This window comes from Macaca fascicularis, chromosome 7 (genome assembly GCF_037993035.2).
Source record: "Macaca fascicularis isolate 582-1 chromosome 7, T2T-MFA8v1.1".
In the NCBI taxonomy this organism is placed as follows: Eukaryota; Metazoa; Chordata; class Mammalia; order Primates; family Cercopithecidae; genus Macaca; species Macaca fascicularis.
In genome coordinates, this window is record NC_088381.1 from 4181287 (window position 1) to 4203135 (window position 21849).

The 21849-nt window shown below is 43.7% G+C and overlaps 1 protein-coding gene and 1 long non-coding RNA gene across 3 annotated transcripts in view; one reads left to right on the forward strand and one right to left on the reverse strand.

Moving 5' to 3' along the window:
- Window positions 1-21849, reverse strand: part of LOC141407156 (uncharacterized) — a 94073-nt gene that overhangs the window by 20483 nt on the left and 51741 nt on the right. For both annotated transcript variants that reach the window (XR_012414695.1, XR_012414696.1), the window contains exons 3-4: window positions 14874-14993; window positions 13750-13848 (exon numbers count right to left, since the gene is read on the reverse strand). This is a non-coding gene — a long non-coding RNA (uncharacterized lncRNA). The remainder of the gene's footprint in view (window positions 1-13749; window positions 13849-14873; window positions 14994-21849) is intronic.
- Window positions 20232-20582, forward strand: LOC107130158 (small ribosomal subunit protein eS27-like). The gene has a single exon (XM_015452523.4). It carries the CDS (start codon window positions 20286-20288, stop codon window positions 20442-20444), a length of 159 nt encoding a protein of 52 aa, XP_015308009.2. The 5' UTR covers window positions 20232-20285; the 3' UTR covers window positions 20445-20582.

The following is a 21849-nucleotide window of genomic DNA, read 5'->3' on the forward strand; positions in this document are numbered from 1 at the left end:
AAACTCTCCTGTTTAAAACTTCCTTGACTTTATTTGCTCCAAATAGATCACGCACGCTTGAGATGACATGTTTGAAGCAAATAACCTCCAGTCCAGACTTCTTGGTGTGGGCAGGACTCCTTGGAAACATTGGAGCCTCCTCTCTCTTCCTTACCCTGTTCCCAAAATGCTTCCCACTTTCCACTCAAGAAACAAAACATTCTCTATCCACTCATGGTCCTGTCACATCCAAATCTTAGCGCAGACTCTTGCCTCCTAGCTTTTAGAATATCTCTTTCTCCATTCTTCTGTTTTCAGCTTGAACCCTTCAGAAAGCTTCTCAGGAATGTTTTGAAGGCAGAGATTCATTCACAAAGCACAATGCGTACATCAGTATTTATATCTATCTTTCAAATGATCTCACCTATTAAACAAAAATTGAACTTTGGTTTTTTGGGTTTTTTTTTTTGTTTTTTTTTGGTTTGTTTGTTTTTGAGACAAACTCTCGCTCTGTCACCCATGCTGGAGTACAGTGGCCCGATCTTGGCTCACTGCAACCTCCACCTCCAGGGTTCCCCTGCCTCAGCCTCCCAAGCAGCTGGGACTACAGGCGCATGCTGCCATGCCCAGCTAGTTTTTTGTATTTTAGTAAAGATGGGGTTTCACCGTATTGCCCAGGCTGGTCTCGAACTCCTGAGCTCAGGCAATGTGCCTGCCTCGGCCTCCCAAAGTGCTGGGATTACAGGCGTGAACCACTGCACCTGGTACAAAAATTTAACTTCTACTAGACTGAAACCTCTGTGATGAATGCGCTTTTATCTTGCTAACTTGTGATCTCCAAACAACATATGCACAAGCAACTGAGCACCTGTCCCCACCTGGCCATATAAATCGGAGGTCAGTCAGGCATGGTGGCTCATGCCTCTAGTCCCAGCACTTTGGGAGGCTGAGGCAGGCAGATCACTTGAGCTCAGGAGTTTTAGACCAGCCTGGGAAATATGGTGAAACCCCATCTCTACCAAAAATACAAAAGATTAGCTGCGAGCGGTGGCACACGCCTGTGGTTCCAGCTACTTAGGAGGCTGAGATAGGATTGCTTGAGCCTGGGAGGTGGAGGTTGCAGTGAGCTGAGATGACACCACTGCATTATAGCCTGGATGACAGAGTGAAACCCCGTTTCAAATAATAATCAATCGATGAATCAGTCAGAGATCAGCAGCCTTCTTCTGTAGAGAGGAGAGCAAGACAGTAAATATTTTAGGCTTTGAGGGCCATCGCTCACAACCACTCAACTTTCGTAGTGGGAAAGCAGTCACAGACAATATGTAAACAGGTGGGCATGAGTGTATTCCAATAAAACTTCATTTATGGACTGTGCCATTTGAATCTTATGTAATTTTTATTAAATGGTATTCTTTTGGTTTTTGCAAGTATTTATTTTTTGAGTCTCACTCTGTTGCCCAGGCTAGAGTGCAACGGCATGATCTCGGCTCACTGCAACCTCCGCCTCCCAGGTTCAAACGATTCTCCTGCCTCAGCCTCCCAAGTAGCTGGGATTACAGGCGTGCACCACTACACCTGGCTAATTTTTGTTATTTTTAATAGAGATGGGGTTTCAGCCAGCCTGGACATCATGGTGAAACCCCGTGTCTACGAAAAATACAAAAATTGGCCAGTCGTGGTGGCAAGCACCTGTAATCTCAGCTCCTCGGGATGCTGAGGCAGGAGGATCACTTGAACCCAGAAGGCAGAGGTTGCAGTGAGCCAAGATCACGCCATTGCACTTCAGCGTGGGCGACAAGAGCAAAACTCTATCTCAAAAAACAAAGAAACAAAGTCGGTCTTAACCTAGGCCTGTAAATATTTGAACAAAATACTAACATAGATTCTAGCAGCTCAAGGCCACATCCCCTGGTTGACCCTATACCTCTTAGATAACCTGTCTGAAAAAAGTGAAGGCTCCCAAATGAATTTCCTGTTTGTTCCAGCCAACACCAGAAGATAGGGTCCTGTCTCCTGGCCTCTGTGCGAGGGTCAGAGCCTAACTTCAAACAGCACCAGTTAGCAATCCCAGTTGGGTTTTACGTGGACCAGCCACTTTTGGTAAATTTGTATTTCCCTGACTGTCAAGCATACCCTGCCCCCCAACTCAACTCCCTCCTAGTCCCTCATTTTCCATTTGTGGGTGAAGCAAAGTCTTTTTTTTTTTTTTTTCCCGAGACAGGGTCTCACTCTGTAGCCTAGGCTACAGTGAAGTGGTGAGATCTTGGCTCACTGCAAACTCTGCCTCCTCAAATTCAAGGGATCCTCCCACCCAAGCCCCCTGAGTAGCTGGGACTACAGCCACATGCCACCATTCCCTGCTAATTTTTGTATTTTTTGTAGAGACAGTGTTTCACGATGTTGCCTAGGCTGGTCTCGAACTCCAGAACTCAAGCCATTCATCCACCTCCACCTCCCAAAGTGTAGATTACAGGCATGAGCCACCCCACCCAGCCTGTCTTGATGTATTGCCCAGGCTGATCTCAAACCCCTGGCTCAAGCAATCCTTCTGCCTCAGCCTCTGCAGTAGCTTCATCCCAGTGTCCAGTACACACCCAGCTTCATTCTTCCTTTAAAACACCCAGTCACCTCTGCACACACCAAAGTTGAGCTCAGATCATGCTGGACTCTCTTCACTATTACAATAGTTATTAGTGATTAAAATGTGTCCTTATCACTATAACTAATATCCAGCTTTTGTTTTTCTTTAACATAATTAAGGTAGAAAATACTGGAATAAAATCATTCATTATATCCTGGCAGCATTATTAATATAGACAGGGCCAAGGAAGGAAATGTTGTGCCAGGCAAAAATAAAAATCAGAAGCAGCAAAACAAATTGCAAAGTTCCTAGTAATCAAAGAATATGACCTTTTTTTTTTTTTTTGGAACCAGAGTCTCACTTTGTCACCAGGCTGGGGTGCAGTGGCACGATGTCCGCTCACTGCAACCTCCACCTGCCAGATTCAAGCGATTCTCCTGCCTCAGCTTCCCAAGTAGCTGGGACTACAGGCATGCGTCACCACAGACAGCTAATTTTTGTATTTTTAGTAGAGATAGGGTTTCACCATGTTGGCCAGATGGTCTTGATCTCTTGACCTCGTGATCCACCAGCCTCGGCCTCCCAAAGTGCTGGGATTACAGGTGTGAGCCACCGTGCCAGCCAGAATATGACTTCTATAAAGTTAGCTTGTAGCAATGTACTCTCAACTAGAAAAAAGTTTTATAAAATTAAAGCTCAGTGTTTTGTTTTTTTGAGACAGGGTCTCACTCTGTCGCCCAGGCTGGAGTGCAGTGGTGTGATCTTGGCTCACTACACCCACTAGGGCTCCCCACCTCAGCCTCTTGAGTAGCTGGGACTGTAGGTGTGCACCACCATGCCCGGCTAATTTTTTTTTTTTCCCCGAGACAGAATCTTGCCCTGTTGCCCAAACTGGAGTGCAGTGGCGTGATTTCGGCTCACTGCAACCTCTGCCTCCTGGGTTGAAGCGATTCTCCTGCCTTAGTCTCCCGATTAGCTGGATTTATAGGCACTCACCACCACATCCAGTTAATTTTCATATTTTTAGTAGAAACGGAGTTTTACCTGTTGGCTAGGCTGGTCTTGAACTCCTGACCTCGTGATCCACCCACCTCAGCCTCCCAAAGTGCTGGGATTACAAGCGTGAACCAACGTGCTCAGCCTTTTTTTTTTTTTTTTTTTTTTTTTTTTTTGTATTTTTGTAGAGACAGGGTTTCACCATGTTTCCCAGGCCGGTCTCAAATTCCCGAGCTCAAGCAATCCTCCCTCCTCGTTCTCCCAAAGTGCTGGCACTACAGGTGTGTGTACCACACCCAGGAAAGCTGAGTTCTAATAAGGTACAGGTAAATCTAGATTGATTTCTGAAGACAATAATGTATATTCTGAGGATTTAAACTAAGGGCATAGGCAAAAAAAAAAAATATCTATGCAGCCGGGCGCGGTGGCTCAAGCCTGTAATCCCAGCACTTTGGGAGGCCAAGACGGGCGAATCACGAGTTCAGGAGATCGAGACCATCCTGGCTAACACGGTGAAACCCCGTCTCTACTAAAATACAAAAAAAATTAGCCGGGCGAGGTGGCGGGCGCCTGTACTCCCAGCTACTCGGGAGGCTGAGGCAGGAGAATGGCGTGAACCCGGGAGGCGGGGCTTGCAGTGAGCTGAGATCCGGCCACTGCACTCCAGCCTGGGCAACAGAGCCAGACTCCGTCTCAAAAAAAAAAAAAAAAAAAAAAAAAAAATCTATGCATAAAATATTTTTTGCCCTTTTATGTAAAATATACTTCTCCATCTCATCACTGAAATAAAAAGAAACCAAATAAATCATCTTTAACATTTACTCATAGGCCAAATCACTATGAAAGATGAAAGATCAATCTTAAAGTTTTTTTTGTTTGTTTTGACTGTGGTATAAGTTTTACATTTTTAATCTGGAAAAAAAATTTTTATTGATACATAATATATATATATATGTTCAGGTTGATTCTTTGAGCAAACTTGTTACTGCCTTAATTGATTTTATTAGAAAAATACGTAACTGTTGCTCTTGCAGAAACTATTACTGGCAGAAAAATCACCACAGGGACCCTGCCCTCATGCTGTCTACCATTCAACAGGAAAATAAAATACGCTGGACTCCACTTGGAAGAAAATGTGTTTATGCCTTTTTAGGAAGTGGTGTGGCAGCCCCACAGAGGGTTGGCTGGGCCTCAGCCCAAGGCCCTGGGCTGCTGCTGCCACCCAGAACTCAGGGAGACAGTCTGCCACCCTCATGAGTGGACACCCCATTGACAGGGTGCCTGCTGCTTCCCTGAGCTTCCCAGGTGCCCGCAAGTACTCCCCATCTTCCCAGACCTAGCCCCTTTCCCTGCAGAAGCCTGCTTACATTTCCCTGAAGATTTTAAAAGTTTGATATTAAATCTAAGATGTGTGCATGATGCTCCTCTTGTCTGACAACTGATGAGAGGAAAGGGGACCCTAGGAGGCAAGGGGCAGAGTAGGGAAAGAGATGAGACAGAAATGGGGTGACGCTCACTGGGAGATAAGGTTCTCAATGTGGAAGGAAGCTCTACAAATAGGAAAGGCAAGGAAAAACCCTGCGGCGTAGATTGGGATGGAAAATATCACTAAAAGTACATGAAGATATATATATACACATACACGCACATAGTTATATACATATATACACAATAGAGTTACATGCATACAGCTATATCTTCATATCCTGTATATTTGAAAGGTCCTAAAAGCAATAACATACCAGTAGCACCAAGACCTTGGTTTCTAAGTACCTTTCTCCACAACAGAAATCAGGATTCCTTGGAAAAAAAACAGCTGATTCAAAAGTGGGGACAGGCCGGGCGTGGTGGCTCAAGCCTGTAATCCCAGCACTTTGGGAGACCGAGGCAGGCAGATCATGAGGTCAGGAGATCGAGATCATCCTAACACGATGAAACCCCGTCTCTTCTAAAAAAAATACAAAAATTTAGCTGGACGTGGTGGCGGGTGCCTGTAGTCCCAGCTACTTGGGAGGCTGAGGCAGGAGAATGGCGTGAACCCGGGAGGCGGAGCTTGCAGTGAGCCGAGATCAGGCCACCGCACTCCAGCCTGGGCGACAAAGCAAGACTCCGTCTCCCAAAAACAAAAAAAATAATAAAATTTTAAAAAGTCGGGACAGGAGAGGTACAAGACAAGCTTGGAATGTGTTCTGGGGTACCTAAAAATTGGAGCTGGGCGTGATGGCTCATACCTGTAATCCTAGCACTTTGGGAGACAACAGCAGGAGGATTGTTTTATGCCAGGAGTTTGAGACTAGCCTGGGCAACATGGTAAGACCCCATCTTTATGGAAAATTTTTAAAAATAGCTAGGCATGATGGCATGTGTCTGTAGCTACTCCAGAAGCTGAGGCAGGAGGATCGTTTAAGCTGCAGTGAGCTGTGATCGTGTCATGCCTGGGTGACAGGACAAGACCCTGTTCCAAAAAAAATAAAAGAGGGAAAATTACAGCTAGATAGGAAAAACAAGTTCTAATGTTCTGTAGCACTGTAGGATGACAATATTTTTTGATACTGACCATTATTTATAATTGTGATTATTAATTACAATTCTGCTCTCTACTTCTATGAGGTCAACTTTTTAAGCCATTTATCTTTCTGTGCCTGGCTTATTTCACTTAACATAATGTCCTCCAGTTCCATCCATGCTGCTATGAATGACAGGATTTCATTCTTTTTTATGGCTAAGTAGTATTCAATTGTGTATATGCACCACATTCTTTTAATCCATTTATCTGCTGGTGAACACTTCGGTGGATTCCATATCTTAGCTATCATGAATAATGCTGCAATGAACACAAGAGTGCAGCTATCTCTTCAATACGCTGATTTAACTGGACAAATACTCAGCAGTGGAATTGCTGGTTCATAGGGTAGTTCCATTTGTAGTTTTTTGAGGACTCTGCATACTGTTTTCCATATTGACTATACTAAGTCGCATTCTCATCCAAAGTGTGGGAGAGCTCCCTTTCGTCTGCATCCTCGCCAGCATTCATTTTTATGTCTTCGTGATAACAGCAATTCTAACTGGGAGGAGATGATATCTCATTGTGGTTTCGATTTACATTTCCTTGATGATTAAATGTTGAAAGAATGGTTTAGCCATAAAACATCATTTTGATGACCACACTGGGAAAAACTGTGTTGTGCCAACCAAAGCAGCATCAGTAGAATCCAGTCTTAAGAACACTTCAGATGGACTCAAGCTGAGGGCATTCTGTAACACACCTAGCATGCACGCTTCAAAAGTCACAAGCCGAGGGCATTCTGTAACACACCTAGCATGCACGCTTCAAAAGTCACAAACACATGAAAGACAGAGGCAGGCAGAGGAAGCATTCCAGAGTAAAGATATTAAACATTATGGCAGACTGATAAGATACATAGTGTTAAACAAGATACTTAACATGAAAAAGTCGTAAATAACATTATTGGGGCAAATGAAGACATTGGGTTATAGCCTGTAGATTAGACAAAATAATTGTATTGTTACATTTCCTGAATTAATATCTTTACTATGGTTATCCAAATATATATCCCGGTTCTCAGGAAATGCATTAGGGACATGATGTCTGCAACCTTCTCCCAAAGTGGTCAAAAGTAAAAAAAAAAAAAAAAAAAAAATTAAAAAGTTTATAAGCAGGGGGAAACAGAAGGAGAAGAAAAAGAGGGAAAGGAGGCCAGGCTTTGTGGCTCATGCCTGTAATCAAAACACTTTGGGATGTCAAGGTGGGAGGATCACTTGAGCCCAGAAGTTTGAGATCAGTCTGGGCAACATGGCAAGATCCTGTCTCTATAAAAAAAGTTTAAAATTAGCCAGGTACAGAGACATATAGCGGTAGTCCCAGCTACTCTGGAGGCTCGGGCAGGAGGTTTCTTTGAGCCCAGGAGTTTGAAATGTCAGTGAGCTATGAGTGTGCCATTGCACCCCAGCCTGGGTGACAAACCAAGACCCTGTCTCCAAAAAAAACCAAAAAACAAAACAAAACAAAAAACAAAAGAGGGAGAAACGAAAGAGGGAGGGAAGGAGAAAAATTGATTAACTAATGTGAAAATATATTAGTATTTGTGAATTTGGGTAAAGGGTAGGGTTTTTTTTTTTAACATTCTTTTAAGCAACAGGGTCTCACTCTATCATCCAGGCTGGAGTGCAGGGGTGTGATCATGGTTCAGTGCAGCCTCTAACTCCTGGACTCAAGCGATCCTCCTGCCTCAGCCTCCTGAGTGGCTGGGACTATAGGCATGTAACACCACACCCAACTAACTTTTACATTTTTTTTTTTGTAGAGAGGAGGTCTCATTATGCTGCCCAGGCTGGTCTCGAACTCCTGGCCTCAAGCGATCCACCCATCTCAGCCTCCCACAGTGCTGGGATTATACCTGTGAGCCAGCATACCTGGCTACTAATATTCTTTTAACTTCTGTAAGTTTAAGGTTGTTTCAAAGTAAAAATTTAAATTAAAACAGCATGGATACATCCATTTGTTTAAAAGTGCAAAAAAACAGAATTCATGTATGTACTTACAAAATACAAATAAAATTCCTCTGGAAGAGACATAGGCAACGATACCACATTTGCCTCTGAACTGGAAGGAACATAACAGCATGGTGAAGCAGCAAGGATATAAGCAGAATGTCTGTATAATTTATCATCCAAACGAGCACACTTCTGACAGAAAGTAGGATTATTCATAATCATGTCAGGACAATAATTTATGTGTGCATCTATGCCAGGCAAAAGGGGATATATTGTCATTACGGATGGAAAGATGACTTCTCACTGTATGCTTTTTGTATATTTTGATTTTTTAACTATGTAAACATATTATTCAAATATATAAAAATTTACATATATAATTTAAAAAGGAATCACCTACTCATTAGTATAATAAAAGTTGGAAAATGGGAAAATTATTAAAATAGCATCACAATAGAATCTAAAGTAGCTATTTAAAGAATGAGGGGCCTGGCACAGCGGCTTATGCCTGCAATCTCAGCACTTTGGACAGAAGGATTGCTTGATGCCAGGAGTTTGAAACTAGATTAACATAGTGAGACCCCCATCTCGACAAAAGGATTAAAAAATTAGTGGTCTGGGCGCGGCGGCTCACGCCTGTAATACCAGCACTTTGGGAGGCCAAGGCGGGCGGAACATGAGGTCAGGAGACCGAGACCATCCTGGCTAACATGGTGAAACCCTGTCTCTACTAAAAATTCAAAAAATTAGCTGGGCATGGTGGCAGGGGCTACCACTACTCAGGAGGCTGAGGCAGGAGAATGGCGTGAACCCGGGAGGCGGAGCTTGCAGTGAGCCGAGATTGCGCCACTGCACTCCAGCCTGGGCAACAGAGCAAGACTCCATCTCAAAAAAAAAAATTAGCTGGGCATGGTGGCATGCACCTATGGTCCCAGCCACTGGGGAGGCTAAGATGGGAGGATCGCTTGGAGACTGAGGCTGTAGTGATCGCAGAACTGCACCCAGCCTGGGCAACAGAGTGAGACCCTGTCTTTTAATTAAACAACAATAATAAATTCATAAAAGGGAAAAGGGGGACTCTAGAAAGGCAGTTTTTGAAAGCTTCATAGAGTAAGACACAGCAGAAATGAGAGCAGAGGAATTGGGGTTTGGAGCCAGGGAAGTGTCGGGGATTGGTGGGGGGAAGCAATCATACATTTTTCTTTATGTAGAGATGGGGTCTTGCTATGTTACCCAGGCTTGTCTCGAACTCCTGGCCTTGAGCAATCTTCCCATCTCAGCCTCCCAAAGTGCTATACAAGTGTGGGCCACCATGCTGGCCACAATCCTACTTTTAATAATTAAAGAATTACAGCTTATTTTCCTATGATTGACATAAAACACTAGAAATGTCCTTTCTTCCGGGGCCCTTTATAAACTAGTAAGCAACATATATACTATGGATTTGGAGGCATCAGTATTTTTCTTAAAAGAGGTTGAAATTTAGCTTTTCCTGACTCAACCCTGAATAACTTCAGTAGAGCCTTCATACACAATTCTATTTAAGTCAACAGATAAAATAATCATATGATTGTGTACTTACAGTGTTCATAGTCCAATAAAGAGTTTAAACTAGCTAATAGAATTTGGAGTTAAGTAGATGGAAAAATCACCACAGCTGAATCAGAAGCCAAACCTTCTGTCAGACACGCAGACATTTATCATCCCAGTTTGCACGTGGTTGGCTGTAACGTTCTATTCTGCCAAGCATAAGTTCAACAAGACTTGGCTGTGGACAGGGGTATTTTTTTTTCTTCCTGCCTGCACATTTCCCAAGAGGGCTGAAGGAGTTCAGGAAATGCCACCCCTAGCCTGGGCATGGTGACTCATGCCTGTAATCCCAGCTGTTTGGGAGAGAGAGGTAGGAGGATCACTCGAGGCCAGGAATTGGAGACCAGCCTGGGCAATATGGTGAGACTCTGTCTCTGGAAAAAAATTTAAAAAAAATTAGCCAGGCATGATGGTGCATGCCTGTGGTCCCAGCTACTCAAGAGACTGAGGTGGGAGGATCTCCACCCCAAAATATGATGCTTTGGTATGCTGATTACTCTGAACTGAGGGTATGTGGGGAGCAGCTCATACAGGCAGAGGTTTTCTCTGAGCTTCCTTATCTAAAGAGATTACCCAAAAGGAACTTAATTGTCATGAATTCCCTCCCCAGGAAACTCACCAACCAGGGAAGACTGGCTCCTATCACAGGAGAGGAGAGTAGACCTTGACAACACACGCAGACTTTGTCACCGGCTGTTACCTGTTCTTCCGACAGTCCGTTTATCTTTCCCCCAAACTGTTTACTCTCCCCTAAGTTACCTAATCATCTATACCCTCTGTCCTAAGAAGAGGGTACAGAAGCTTCTGGATCTCACTGGGTTCTGGGACATTTGCTTTTCTTTCATGTGATGTCCCTGTGTCCATATCTAATTTGTATACCTTTTCTCCCGTTAATCTGACTACTGTCAATTTCTTTCATGGACTCAATTATTGAATTCTCAGAAAGTAGAAGAAAGGTCTTCCCTCCTGTAAAGAAGGAAAGACTCCTGAGCTCAGGAGTTTGAGATCAGCCAGGGCTACATGCTGAAACCCCATTTCTACTAAAATATAAAAAGCCAGGCATCCAGCCTGGGGAACAGAGTGAGACTCTGTCTCAAAAAAAAAAAAAAAAAAAAAAATATATATATATATATATATATATGTGTGTGTGTGTGGCAGTAAAAAGAAACAAACCCTAAATTGATCACAGTGAACTCCAGCAACTGAGAAGACCCAAGTGAGCCCTTCCCAAAACAGCCTCTCTCCTGTTCACAGGCAACCACCATCCTGACTTTTCACACTGACTTCTGAATGTTATAGAGATGAACTCACAGACAGGTAAGTTTTTGCCTAGATTATTTTGCTCAACTTTGTGTTTATAAAATTCATCAAGGTTTTTACACGTAGATACAGGTCATTATTTTTTATTATTTATAGTTGAATTCCATTGAATTTATATACCACCATTTACTTACCCACTTTGCTTTATTTCCAGTTTTTGGCTATTAGAAATAATGCTGCTATAAACATTTAAATACATGTCTTTTCATCAACTGTGCATGTACTTTTCCGTGGCCTACTCCACAGAGTAGAATGGCTGGTGCATGTCTAAGGTATACATGGTTTTCTAGGTAATAGCAGATAGTTTACCAAAGTGCTTGTTATAATTAACCCTGCCATGAGCAACATTTGAATTGAAGATCCATCAATTCCACTTCCAGTAACAGATCCCCGAGAGATGTGTACCTGTGTAAATCAGGATACACATACTTCAGTGATTACGATTGCAGTGTTGGTGATAACTGCAGACTAGACACAACCCAAACAATCATCAGGTATAGAAGGCATCGGCAGCCAAGCACGGTGGCTCACGTCTGTAATCCCAGCATTTTGGGAGGCTGAAGTGGGCAGATCACCTGAGGTCAGGAGTTAGAGACCAGCCAGGACAACATGGTAAAAGCCTATCTCTGCTAAAAATACAAAAATTAGCTGGGTATGGTGACGGGTGCCTGCAGTCCCAGTTACCTGGGAGGCTAAAGCAGAAGAATCGCTTCAACCTGGAAGACAGAGGCTGAAGTGAGCCGAGATTGCACCACTGCACTCCATCCAGCTTGAGTGACAGAACAAGACTCCATCTCACCGAGTGGGGGTGGGGGAAGGGACCGGCTTACTGTGGCATGCATATGGAAACTCTAAGATAATGATACGTCTATATAGTGAAACGCATACACTCTGTTTATTTATTTATTTATTTTGAGACGGAGTCTCGCTCTGTCGCCCAGGCTGGAGTGCAGTGGCCGCATCTCAGCTCACTGCAAGCTCCGCCTCCCGGGTTCACGCCATTCTCCTGCCTCAGCCTCCCAAGTAGCTGGGACTACAGGCGCCCGCCACCTCGCCCGGCTAGTTTTTTGTATTTTTAGTAGAGACGGGGTTCCGTGTTAGCCAGGATGGTCTCGATCTCCTGACCTCGTGATCCGCCTGTCTCGGCCTCCCAAAGTGCTGGGATTACAGGCTTGAGCCACCGCGCCCGGCCATACACTCTGTATACATACATAGTGAGAAAGATACATATTACATGCAGTATATATTATATATAATGAGATAACACTATCAATAAAAATTAAGAAGTTGGAATTACACACAACATGGATAACTACAGAAAATGAAATATCAAATGGGAAAGACAAAAAAAAACATACAGGTAAGCATAAGCAAAACCATATAAGATGTATTCCTGTAGCTTAAATATGTAATCATGAGGAATAAAATTACAAACAGCAGCATGGAGGACTCATCTCAGAAGAAAAGGTCAAGATGGGGAAGGGATACCCACGAGTTTTGAGGAGCTCAGGATCATTTTTTTCTCGACTTGGGTATTAGATTACATATTTGTAAAGCAGTACTGTATTGTATGCAATTTTTTTCCTATACATACCTCACAAGAAAACAAGTTTGAGAAAAAATAGTTCTGGGTTCAAGGTAATAGACCTGAAATTTCTGGGTTTCATGTCAGTGAAATGTGTAGAGGATCTGGATTGTGAATGCCTGAATTAATACCCTAGCTCTGCCACTTTCCTGTGTGAGGCTGAACAAGGCTCTTAGCCTTTTTGTATGGCTTTTTCTCTTTATTGAGATGGAGTTTCGCTTTTGTCACCCATGCTAGAATGCAATGGCACAATCTTGGCTCACTGCAACCTCCGCCTCCCAGGTTCAAACAATTCTGCTGCCTCAGCCTCCCGAGTAGCTGGGATTACAGAAGCCCACCACCGTGCCGGGCTACTTTTTGTTTAGGTTTTTTTTGTTTTTTGGTTTTTTTTAGTAGAGACGGAGGGGTTTCACCATGTTGGCCAGGCTGGTCTCAAACTCCTGACCTCAGGTGGTCCACCTGCCTTGGCCTCCCAAAGTGCTGGGATTACAGGCATGAGCCACCGCACCCAGCCTGTATGGCATTTTTATCGTCACTAATATATAACGGGTGGAAATGGAAAGCAATAGGAACAGTGACTGATACAGAATAAGTACTCAGTTGATGGTGACTAATACTGGTAACTTACATCCTCTGCTGTATTTAATCCGCAACAATACTAGGCTCTGCTCAGAAGAGCAAATGTTTCAATAGGCCAAGTGAGTGAGTTGGCCTGAAGGACTGTGCTCTCTTCCCTTTCTGCACTGGCCATTTGACGGGCAAATTCAAACCAAGAACCCGGTCCCGTGCCCGGTTACGACAGGCTCACAGGCCAAGGGCTGATCATAAGGTCATTTACCAAGCCCTGGGTGGCTCACTTTCCTAGGGTGGAGCCCTTTAACCACAGGACTTGGAGAACCTGACCCTACATGTTGCCTGGATTACAACTAGCCCCCATGCCTTAGGATTCTGTATCACAGTTGCTTCCGCTCTCTTACCTGGGAAATAAGTTGGGCTTCCTTTACATGAACAAAAGGAAGATCTTTCTTGAATGCAGACAAACATGTTTCCAGGACTACTTTGCAGGAACAGTTTCTGAGAGGGACCACAACTCCTCAAAAACTGTGCTTTTCAGGCCATGAAGGAATGCACCTGCAGCCTCATGAATTCCCTGGGTGAACCTCAAGCAAACTCTGCTCACCTGCTTAATGTCAATCTTCTTTAACCGTGGCTACATCTGAAGCCTTCACAAAGCTGAATTTGCAGCTTCAGTTCTGTTGATTCTGGGTCAGATCTGATCCTGCATGAACATGAGCCTGTCAGAAGAGCCTTGGCCAAGTGGAATATTATGGCTGTCCTTGAATATTTGCCACTTCCAGAATTTTTGAGTATTACACCAGACAATTCATGGACTGTCATTGACCCATCAGAAAAACGTGCTGAAGTGGATGGAAAATATCATACACCTGCAGGACATACTCTTTCAATCATTATCTACTTGGAAGGGTATTACACCTGGGTAACTCTCTGAAACAAACCTTTAACAACAGCTGACTTAAAACACAGACAGAAAGCAATAGCCATCCAAATGCTGTCTGAGCTTCGCTTTGCTGCTGGGACTTAAGATTTTGGAGGCAGTTTGGTCCAGTCATTCTCAAACTGTAATAAACACACAAAACACTGAAAGTATTATTAACACGTGATTCTCAATCCATAGGTCTGGGATTGAGTGTATGCCTCTGTGCACGCCCCCTGCCCGCCCGCTCATGTTCTCCCTTACTCCCCAGCCCTTGAAGGGGTTTGAGTGTATAAAGCACTCATTCACATATTGAAACTGGGCTTCAACTCTGCTCCCTCCTCAGATTTGGCACACTACTGTAATTTTCTCTAAACTAGGTTAGTGAACCCGAATCCCACTTCTCTCAACGTGCATTCCTCAGACCAATTCTGGCACTTGTTAGAAATGCAAATTCTTATGCCGCAAACCAAACCCTGACAATTAGAAACCTGGGATGGAGCTTGCACAGTTTAACAAGCCCCCAGGTGATACTAATGCCCACTCAAGTGAGGAAACAACTGCCCTTGCCAGAGGGATATACTAGAACAAAGTAGAACCACTGGAGAAAAGCAAACACTATATCCAAAAAATGGGGAAATTAAATTATGCAGTTAAATTGTAATTAAAATGAACATGGCTTGAGCAATACAACACGTTTCTGATTCAGAAAAAACGTTTTATAAGCATTTATAACAGAGGAGTCATGGACTAGACAGGGTTGGCAGGTAAGGAGGAAGAGGCTGGAGATATGTAACATTTCTACTTACATAAGAGAAGGTAGCTTCAGCCACTGGTAAAACGGGCAGCAAAAATCTGTAGAGGAGATTCTGGTGGAAGAGTATGTTCAGGGAATATTGCCTTCTAAGTTCCACTTATATATACTGAGGCTGAGAATTGAAAAGAGAAGATACATCAGGTCATTCAAAATACAAGTGCATGTATCTAGAAGTTATGTAAAACGTGCTTTGTGTTCCATGAAAAGGGGAGATACAGATGCACCAGAGGAATATTTTATAAAAACGTAGTTTTCTGTACACTGACAAAGATTCTTTGCTTGATCAAACTTTAGTCAGGCACCTGAACCTTCTCTGGTCCGTGCACTTCCCTTGTGAAATCCAGCTTTAGCAAGAACCTCCTTACTTTTGATATCTGATCTCCCTTAATATCTTACCAGGTTCAGGGGCCCGGCGAGGTGGCTCACGCCTGTAGTCCCAGCACTTTGGGAGGCCGAGACCATCCTGGCTAACACGGTGAAGCCCCGTCTCTACTGAAAATACAAAAAATTAGCCGGGCGTGTTGGCGGCGCCTGTAGTCCCAGCCACTCCGGAGGCTGAGGCAGGAGAATGGCGTGAACCCGGGAGGCGGAGCTTGCAGTGAGCTGAGATCGCGCCACTGCACTCCAGCCTGGGGGAGAGAGTGAGACTCCGTCTCAAAAAAACAAAACCAAACAAACAAACAAAAATATCTTACCAGGTTCATCATCCTGCACCATTCCCCCAAGTGCTGTTTGATCACCCTGGCCTGTCTTCAGCAAAAATCCTTTTAGGCTGGTTTCTCCATAATCCCCCTAACCTTTGAGGTTTCTCCTCGGTAAATTTCCATTCACAGACCTCCCAGCCCGCTCTTTGGTTATAAACTCCCACTTGCCCAGGCTGTATTCAGAGTTAGCCCAATCTCTACCTGCAGAGGTCCCTGTATCTATCACCATGGTGACCCTTACCTTGCTTTAACAAGCATAATTGAATAATTTTTTTTTTTGAGACGGAGTCTCGCTCTGTCGCCCAGGCTGGAGTGCAGTGGTGCAATCTTGGCTCACTGCAAGCTCCGCCTCCCGGGTTCACACCGTTATCCTGCCTCAGCCTCCTGAGTAGCTGGGACCACAGGCACCCGTCACCACGCCCGGCTAATTTGTTGTATTTTTAGTAGAAACGGGGTTTCACCTTGTTAGCCAGGATGGTCTCGATCTCCTGACCTCGTGATTCACCTGCCTTGGCCTCCCAAAGTGCTGGAATTACAGGCATGAGCCACCGCGCCCGGCAACTGAATAATTTTTTAATGCACACACATAAAATAAACCAAACAGCTATATGTTTTATTTATTTTTTTTTACGTTATATGTTATATATATATGTTTGCACATGTATGTTATGCAAAATCCATACCATCTTTTAAGATAAAATATGTGGTACTGTGGCAAATTTGCTGTGCTTCTCTGGCCTCTGTCCATTAGAAACATTTTGCTAGAAAAGTGACAGGATAGAATCAAAAGCAAATTCAATATACACATATGCACACACAGATATGTACTTTATAAGAGGAGTCTCATTAAAATAAATTCTACCCTCAAACTTACTGAAAAATATTTAAAGTATTTTGAAAATCTATTAAAGACAACACAATATTTTAAAAGTAAGGCACGTGAACAAATTTGCCCATAAATTTTTGTAACCATAAAATTCATGTAAAACGATGTTTGTATTGTTCTACATAAAACCAAGTGCTCTCTTTAGGTCACATTTGTAAAGCCAGAACTAAAAGAAAAAAGTCTAAAATTAATAAGGGAAAGTAGGATCCTTTAAAATCTTATTTTATAGGGTCCCTTGTTAAGACTGTAGAGGAACATTTATGTTTTTTAAAAAACTAAATCCACAACATAAACATTAGAGAACATAAAAAACAAATACGGAACACGGGCTTCCCGCGGCCGCGGAAAATAACCCTGAGGAGCAGCACCAACACCCTCACTGCGCACTGCGGTGCAGACCAGGGCGGGTTTGGCCCCTGCCAGCGGCCACTGGCCCCGACACGTCACCTTCCCAGAATACCCAGGGGCGAGCCGGCCGCGCTGAAATGATGGCGTATTTCCTGCAGGCTGCTGCAATAGTGGCGGGTAGGAGGAAAGCTCCCTCATTTTCACCAGGTGGTAGGCATGGAACATCCCCTGAAACCTTATGCAGTCATCTTGGTTTTTCTTCCCTAGCCTCAAAAAATACTTCAAAACTACTAAATTCCTCCTTCAGGAGAGTCTAGGAATAGGAGTTTTAAAATAATTAAGACAACATAACATCTACTATAAAACATACATCCATGTAAAAAGCATTTGATCCAGAAGGAACTAAATCATTGATGGAGAAAAAAATGACATCATAGATCTCAAAGGAAATGTTAGTTTCTTCTATTCCTACTTACCTGGAAATTTATGGCCTTTAAAAGCTGATTCTGAGAGGTGAAGCCAGCAGGACTTCCTGGGTCGGGTGGGGACCTGGAGAACTTTTCTGTCTTACAAGAGGTTTGTAAAATGCACCAATCAGTGCTGTGTAAAAACGCACCAACTGATGCTCTGTAGCTAGCTAGAGGTTTGTAAAATGGACCAATCAGCACTCTGTAAAATGGACCAGTCAGCACTCTGTAAAATGACCAATCAGCAGGATATGGGCGGGGACAAATAAGGGAATAAAAGCTGGCCACTCCACCCCAACCACCACGGGCAACCTGCTGTGGTTCCCTTTCATGCTGTGGAAGTTTTGTTCTTTCCATCTTCACAATAAATCTTGTTGCTGCTCACTCTTCAGGTCTGTGCCACCTTTAAGAGTTATAACACTCACTGCTAAGGTTCAGAAGGTTCTCAGCTCATTCCTGAAGTCAGTGAGACCACAAACCGACCAGACACAATTCTCAATTAAAATTTCAAATGTGCATACTACTTCCTGAACAAACGCTGCCACCTAATTTAATACTGTTACCATTCTATGATCTACCTATAATCCATGTACACATATACTATGAAGCATATGTAGAAACAAACACCAATGTATGTATGTATATATATATTTTCTTTTTTTCTAGAGACGAGGTCTGGTTCTATCACATGGCCTGGAGTGCAGTGTTACCATCACTGCTCACTGAAAACTTGAGTTTCTGGGCTCAAGTGATCCTCCTGCCTTAGCCTCCTAAGTAACTGGGAGTACAGGCTGAGTCACTAAGCTTATGTACCTATCTGATCTCTCTCAATATCTCTCTGTCCCTTCCCCTCACTTTCCCCCAAGTTTTTAAATTTTTTCACCTTGAAACATTAACCCACATTGCTCCTTAAAAGAATAAGTCACCCAAGGCCAGACGCGGTGGCTCATGCCTGTAATCCCAGCACTTTGGGAGGCCAATGTGGGTGGATAATAAGGTCAGGAGCTTGAGACCAACCTGGCCAATGTAGTGAAACCCCATCTCTACTAAAAATACAAAAATTAGCTGGGTGTGGTGGCGGGTGCCTGTAATCCTAGGTACTCGGGAGGCTGAGGCAGGAGAATCACTTGAATCCGGGAGGCAGAGGTTGCAGTGAGCCGAGATTGCGCCATTGCACTCTAGCCTGGGCAGCAGAGTGAGACTCCATCTCAAAAAAAAAAAAAAAAAAAAAAAAGTCAACCTGGCCAAAAAATCCCACAATGTGTGTTTATAATCGGATGTATATCGCTGATTATTCAAGGAATAAAAAACTATAGAACTAGCTGAATATCATTCCTAAATTTGTCACAAGGAGTTTTATAATTTTGGAATTATTCCCTGCCACCCCTTAAAATTTTTGTAATAGCAACATTCTTCTATAATTACATAGATTTTTAAAAAGTCAAATTACAAATAAAAAGGCGAGGAATTTATAGTTTTGGGAACAATTTGTTATATTGTCAGGCTTATGTTGTATAATGCAACAAATAAAAGTTTATGCTATATTTTTGTAAGATGAAATCAGAACATCAACACTAGGAAAACAGATTGATTGGAAAATAACGTCAAGTTGGAAGAGAGCTCCGTTGGAGAAAAGGGAGCATAATGCATACAGGAGGGATAACAAAGTTTCTCTGCTTAACCAAAATTTACTCAGGCTTCTCCTCCACCCATCTGTGGACCTCATTATAAAATCTAGTTTTAACATGGAAGCCTGTTTATCAAGAACTCTCTTCTCAGCCAGGCAAGGTGGCTCCACCCCTGTAATCCCAGCACCTTGGGAGGCCGAGGTGGGCAGAACACGAGGTCCATGGCGAAAACAAAAGGTTGGTGGAAGAAATAGGCAAGAGGATAGGGGTAACATGTCCCACATAACTTCAAACCCAACAAGGCCAACAAAATTTAATCTTGAGGTGTGAGAATCAGCTTTTTTGATTCTACCTCTCACCTTACAGAGACACTGGGGTAGGGCTTAGGTTCCCAAGCCTCCAGGGGACTCTGCTGCCATGACTGCTGGAGTCAGCCCACGCCACAGTTCTGCAGGTTGTAGTCAGGTGTCTATGTCTACCACAGGTTGGAATTATGCACTAGTGAATCATAGGTCTGGGTCTGGGAACTCAGGGGTGGTCCTGCCCACATGGCTCAACTGAGTATTGCCCTAGTGAGGGCACTCTGTGGTGGCCCCAACCCAACAGTTCTGCTGGACATTGCCCTGGTGGGAACTATCTATGGCAGCCCTGCCCCTATAGCAGTTCTCTGATTGGGCCCTGAGGCATTCTTCAAGGCTTCCTCGGAAATTAGGTGGAGAAAGCCATGCCTTCACAGCTGTAGATTTAGCATGCCGGCAGTTAGCACCGCATGGGAGCTGCCCCATGTTTGGCTCCTTGTGTTTTCCGGAGGAGTGATCTGAGCTGTACCTGGGCCCACTTGAACCACAGATGGGGAAGCTGGGGAACGCTTCGCTTGACTTCAGGGAGGAGATACATGAGGCAGCATAGTCACTGAGCCCCAAGTTCCCACAGGCATCCTGGGTTTCACTGGGACCCTGGGATCCTTCCTTAAAATTGTTATTCCCTCAAGGACCTGGCACTTGAGTCTGTGATGGTTGTGGCATCCTCAGTGTTCTCTGAAATGTCTTCAGGGTCACCCTCCCATTGTGTTAATGAATAGTATCTGGTGTCCTAGTCATACTAACCTCCTTATCAAACGGTCAGTTGGCCACACAGTTGGTTTTCTCTCCTGAACACATTTTTAAAATTCTTCACAAGGCCAGGCTGTTAATTTTCCAAATCTTTATGTTCAACTTCCCTTTAAAAATAATTTTCTTTGGCCCTTTCCGGCAGGGACGACCTACCCATGAGAACACGTCTCTCGCAAAGGATCTCCTTCATCCCTCTCCAGAAGAGGAGAAGAGGAAACACAAGAAGAAACGCCTGGTGCAGAGCCCCAATTCCTACTTCATGGATGTGAAATCCCCAGGATGCTATAAAATCACCACGGTCCTTAGCCGTGCACAAACGGTAGTTTTGTGTGTTGGCTGCTGCACTGTCCTCTGCCAGCCTACAGGAGGAAAAGCAAGGCTTACAGAAGGATGTTCCTTTAGGAGGAAGCAGCACTAAAAGCACTCTGAATCAAGATTAGTGAGAAACCATCTCAATAAATACATTTTGGATAAAATAATAATCATCATCATCATCATCTTTGGCCAGGCGAGGTGGCTCACACCTGTAGTCCCAGCACTTTGGGAGGCCGAGGTTGGTGAGTCACAAGGTCAGGAGTTCGAGACCAGCCTGGCCAATATGATGAAACCCCATCTCTACTAAAAATACAAAAATTAGCTGGGCATGGTGGCAAGCACCTGTAATCTCAGCTGCTTGGGAGGCTGAGTCAGGAGAATCACTTGAGCCCAGGAGGCAGAAGTTGCAGTGAGCCAAGATCGTGCCATCACACTCCTGCCTGGGCAACAGAGCAAGACTCCATCTCAATAATAATAATAATAATAATAATAATAATCTTTTTTTTTAAGATGGGGACTCACTCTGTTGCCCAGACTGTAGTATGATCATAGCTCATTGCAGCCTCAACCTCCTGTGCTCAAGCAACCCATCCCGGCTGATCTGTTTCCCTTCTGATTATAAGTTCTATCTTTTTTTTTTTTTTTTTTTTTTTTTTTTTTTTTTTGAGACGGAGTTTTGCTCTGTCGCCCAGGCTGGAGTGCAGTGGTATGATCTCAGCTCACTGCAAGCTCCACCTCCCGGGTTCACGCCATTCTCCTGCCTTAACCTCCCGAGTAGCTGGGACTACAGGTGCCCGCCACCACGCCCAGCTAAGGTTTTGTATTTTTAGTAGAGACAGGGTTTCACCCTGTTAGCCAGGATGGTCTCTATCTTCTGACCTCATGATCCACCCACCTCAGCCTCCCAAAGTGCTGGGATTACAGGCGTGAACCACCATGCCCGGCCTATAAATTCTATCTTTAACTTGACTTTCTCTTCTCACAGTTTACTATAAGCATTTAAGAGAAGCCATGCAGTACCCTGAAAACTTGGCTTAGAGATTTCTTCTGCCAAATATCCTAGTTCATTGCTCTTACATTCTACCCTCCAAAAACTACTAAGACACAGAAATACCTCCACCAAGTTTGTGGCAGGCAGGCTCCCATTAGCAACAAGAACAGTCTGTTTCCACTGACCTTCTATTATAATTCTAATCAATGTATAATGTAAACATTAAAGAACTGGAGAAACTGTTGTCTGAGCGTAAGGGCTGGAACATTAAAATAAACCCACTAAGTCCTCGCCTGGGCTTTCATAGCCTAAAGTCTGGTTGAATAATAAAAGCATTTTACACATATACCTTGTTCTAGGTACCCACTTAAGATTAAAAAGCTTTCCAAGACTCTAGAGAAAGATTTCCAGACCCTAGGTCCTACTTAAAGATAAGACATAGATTGAAGGAAACGCTCCTCTTTGGAGATGCAATTCCACTCGTAGCATGGAGCTTAGAATGTATATAAGCACTAAA

Bases quoted from the DNA above. Each gene is read 5' to 3' on its own strand.
- LOC107130158 (XM_015452523.4), top strand. From the start codon at position 20,286: ATGGATGTGAAATCCCCAGGATGCTATAAAATCACCACGGTCCTTAGC.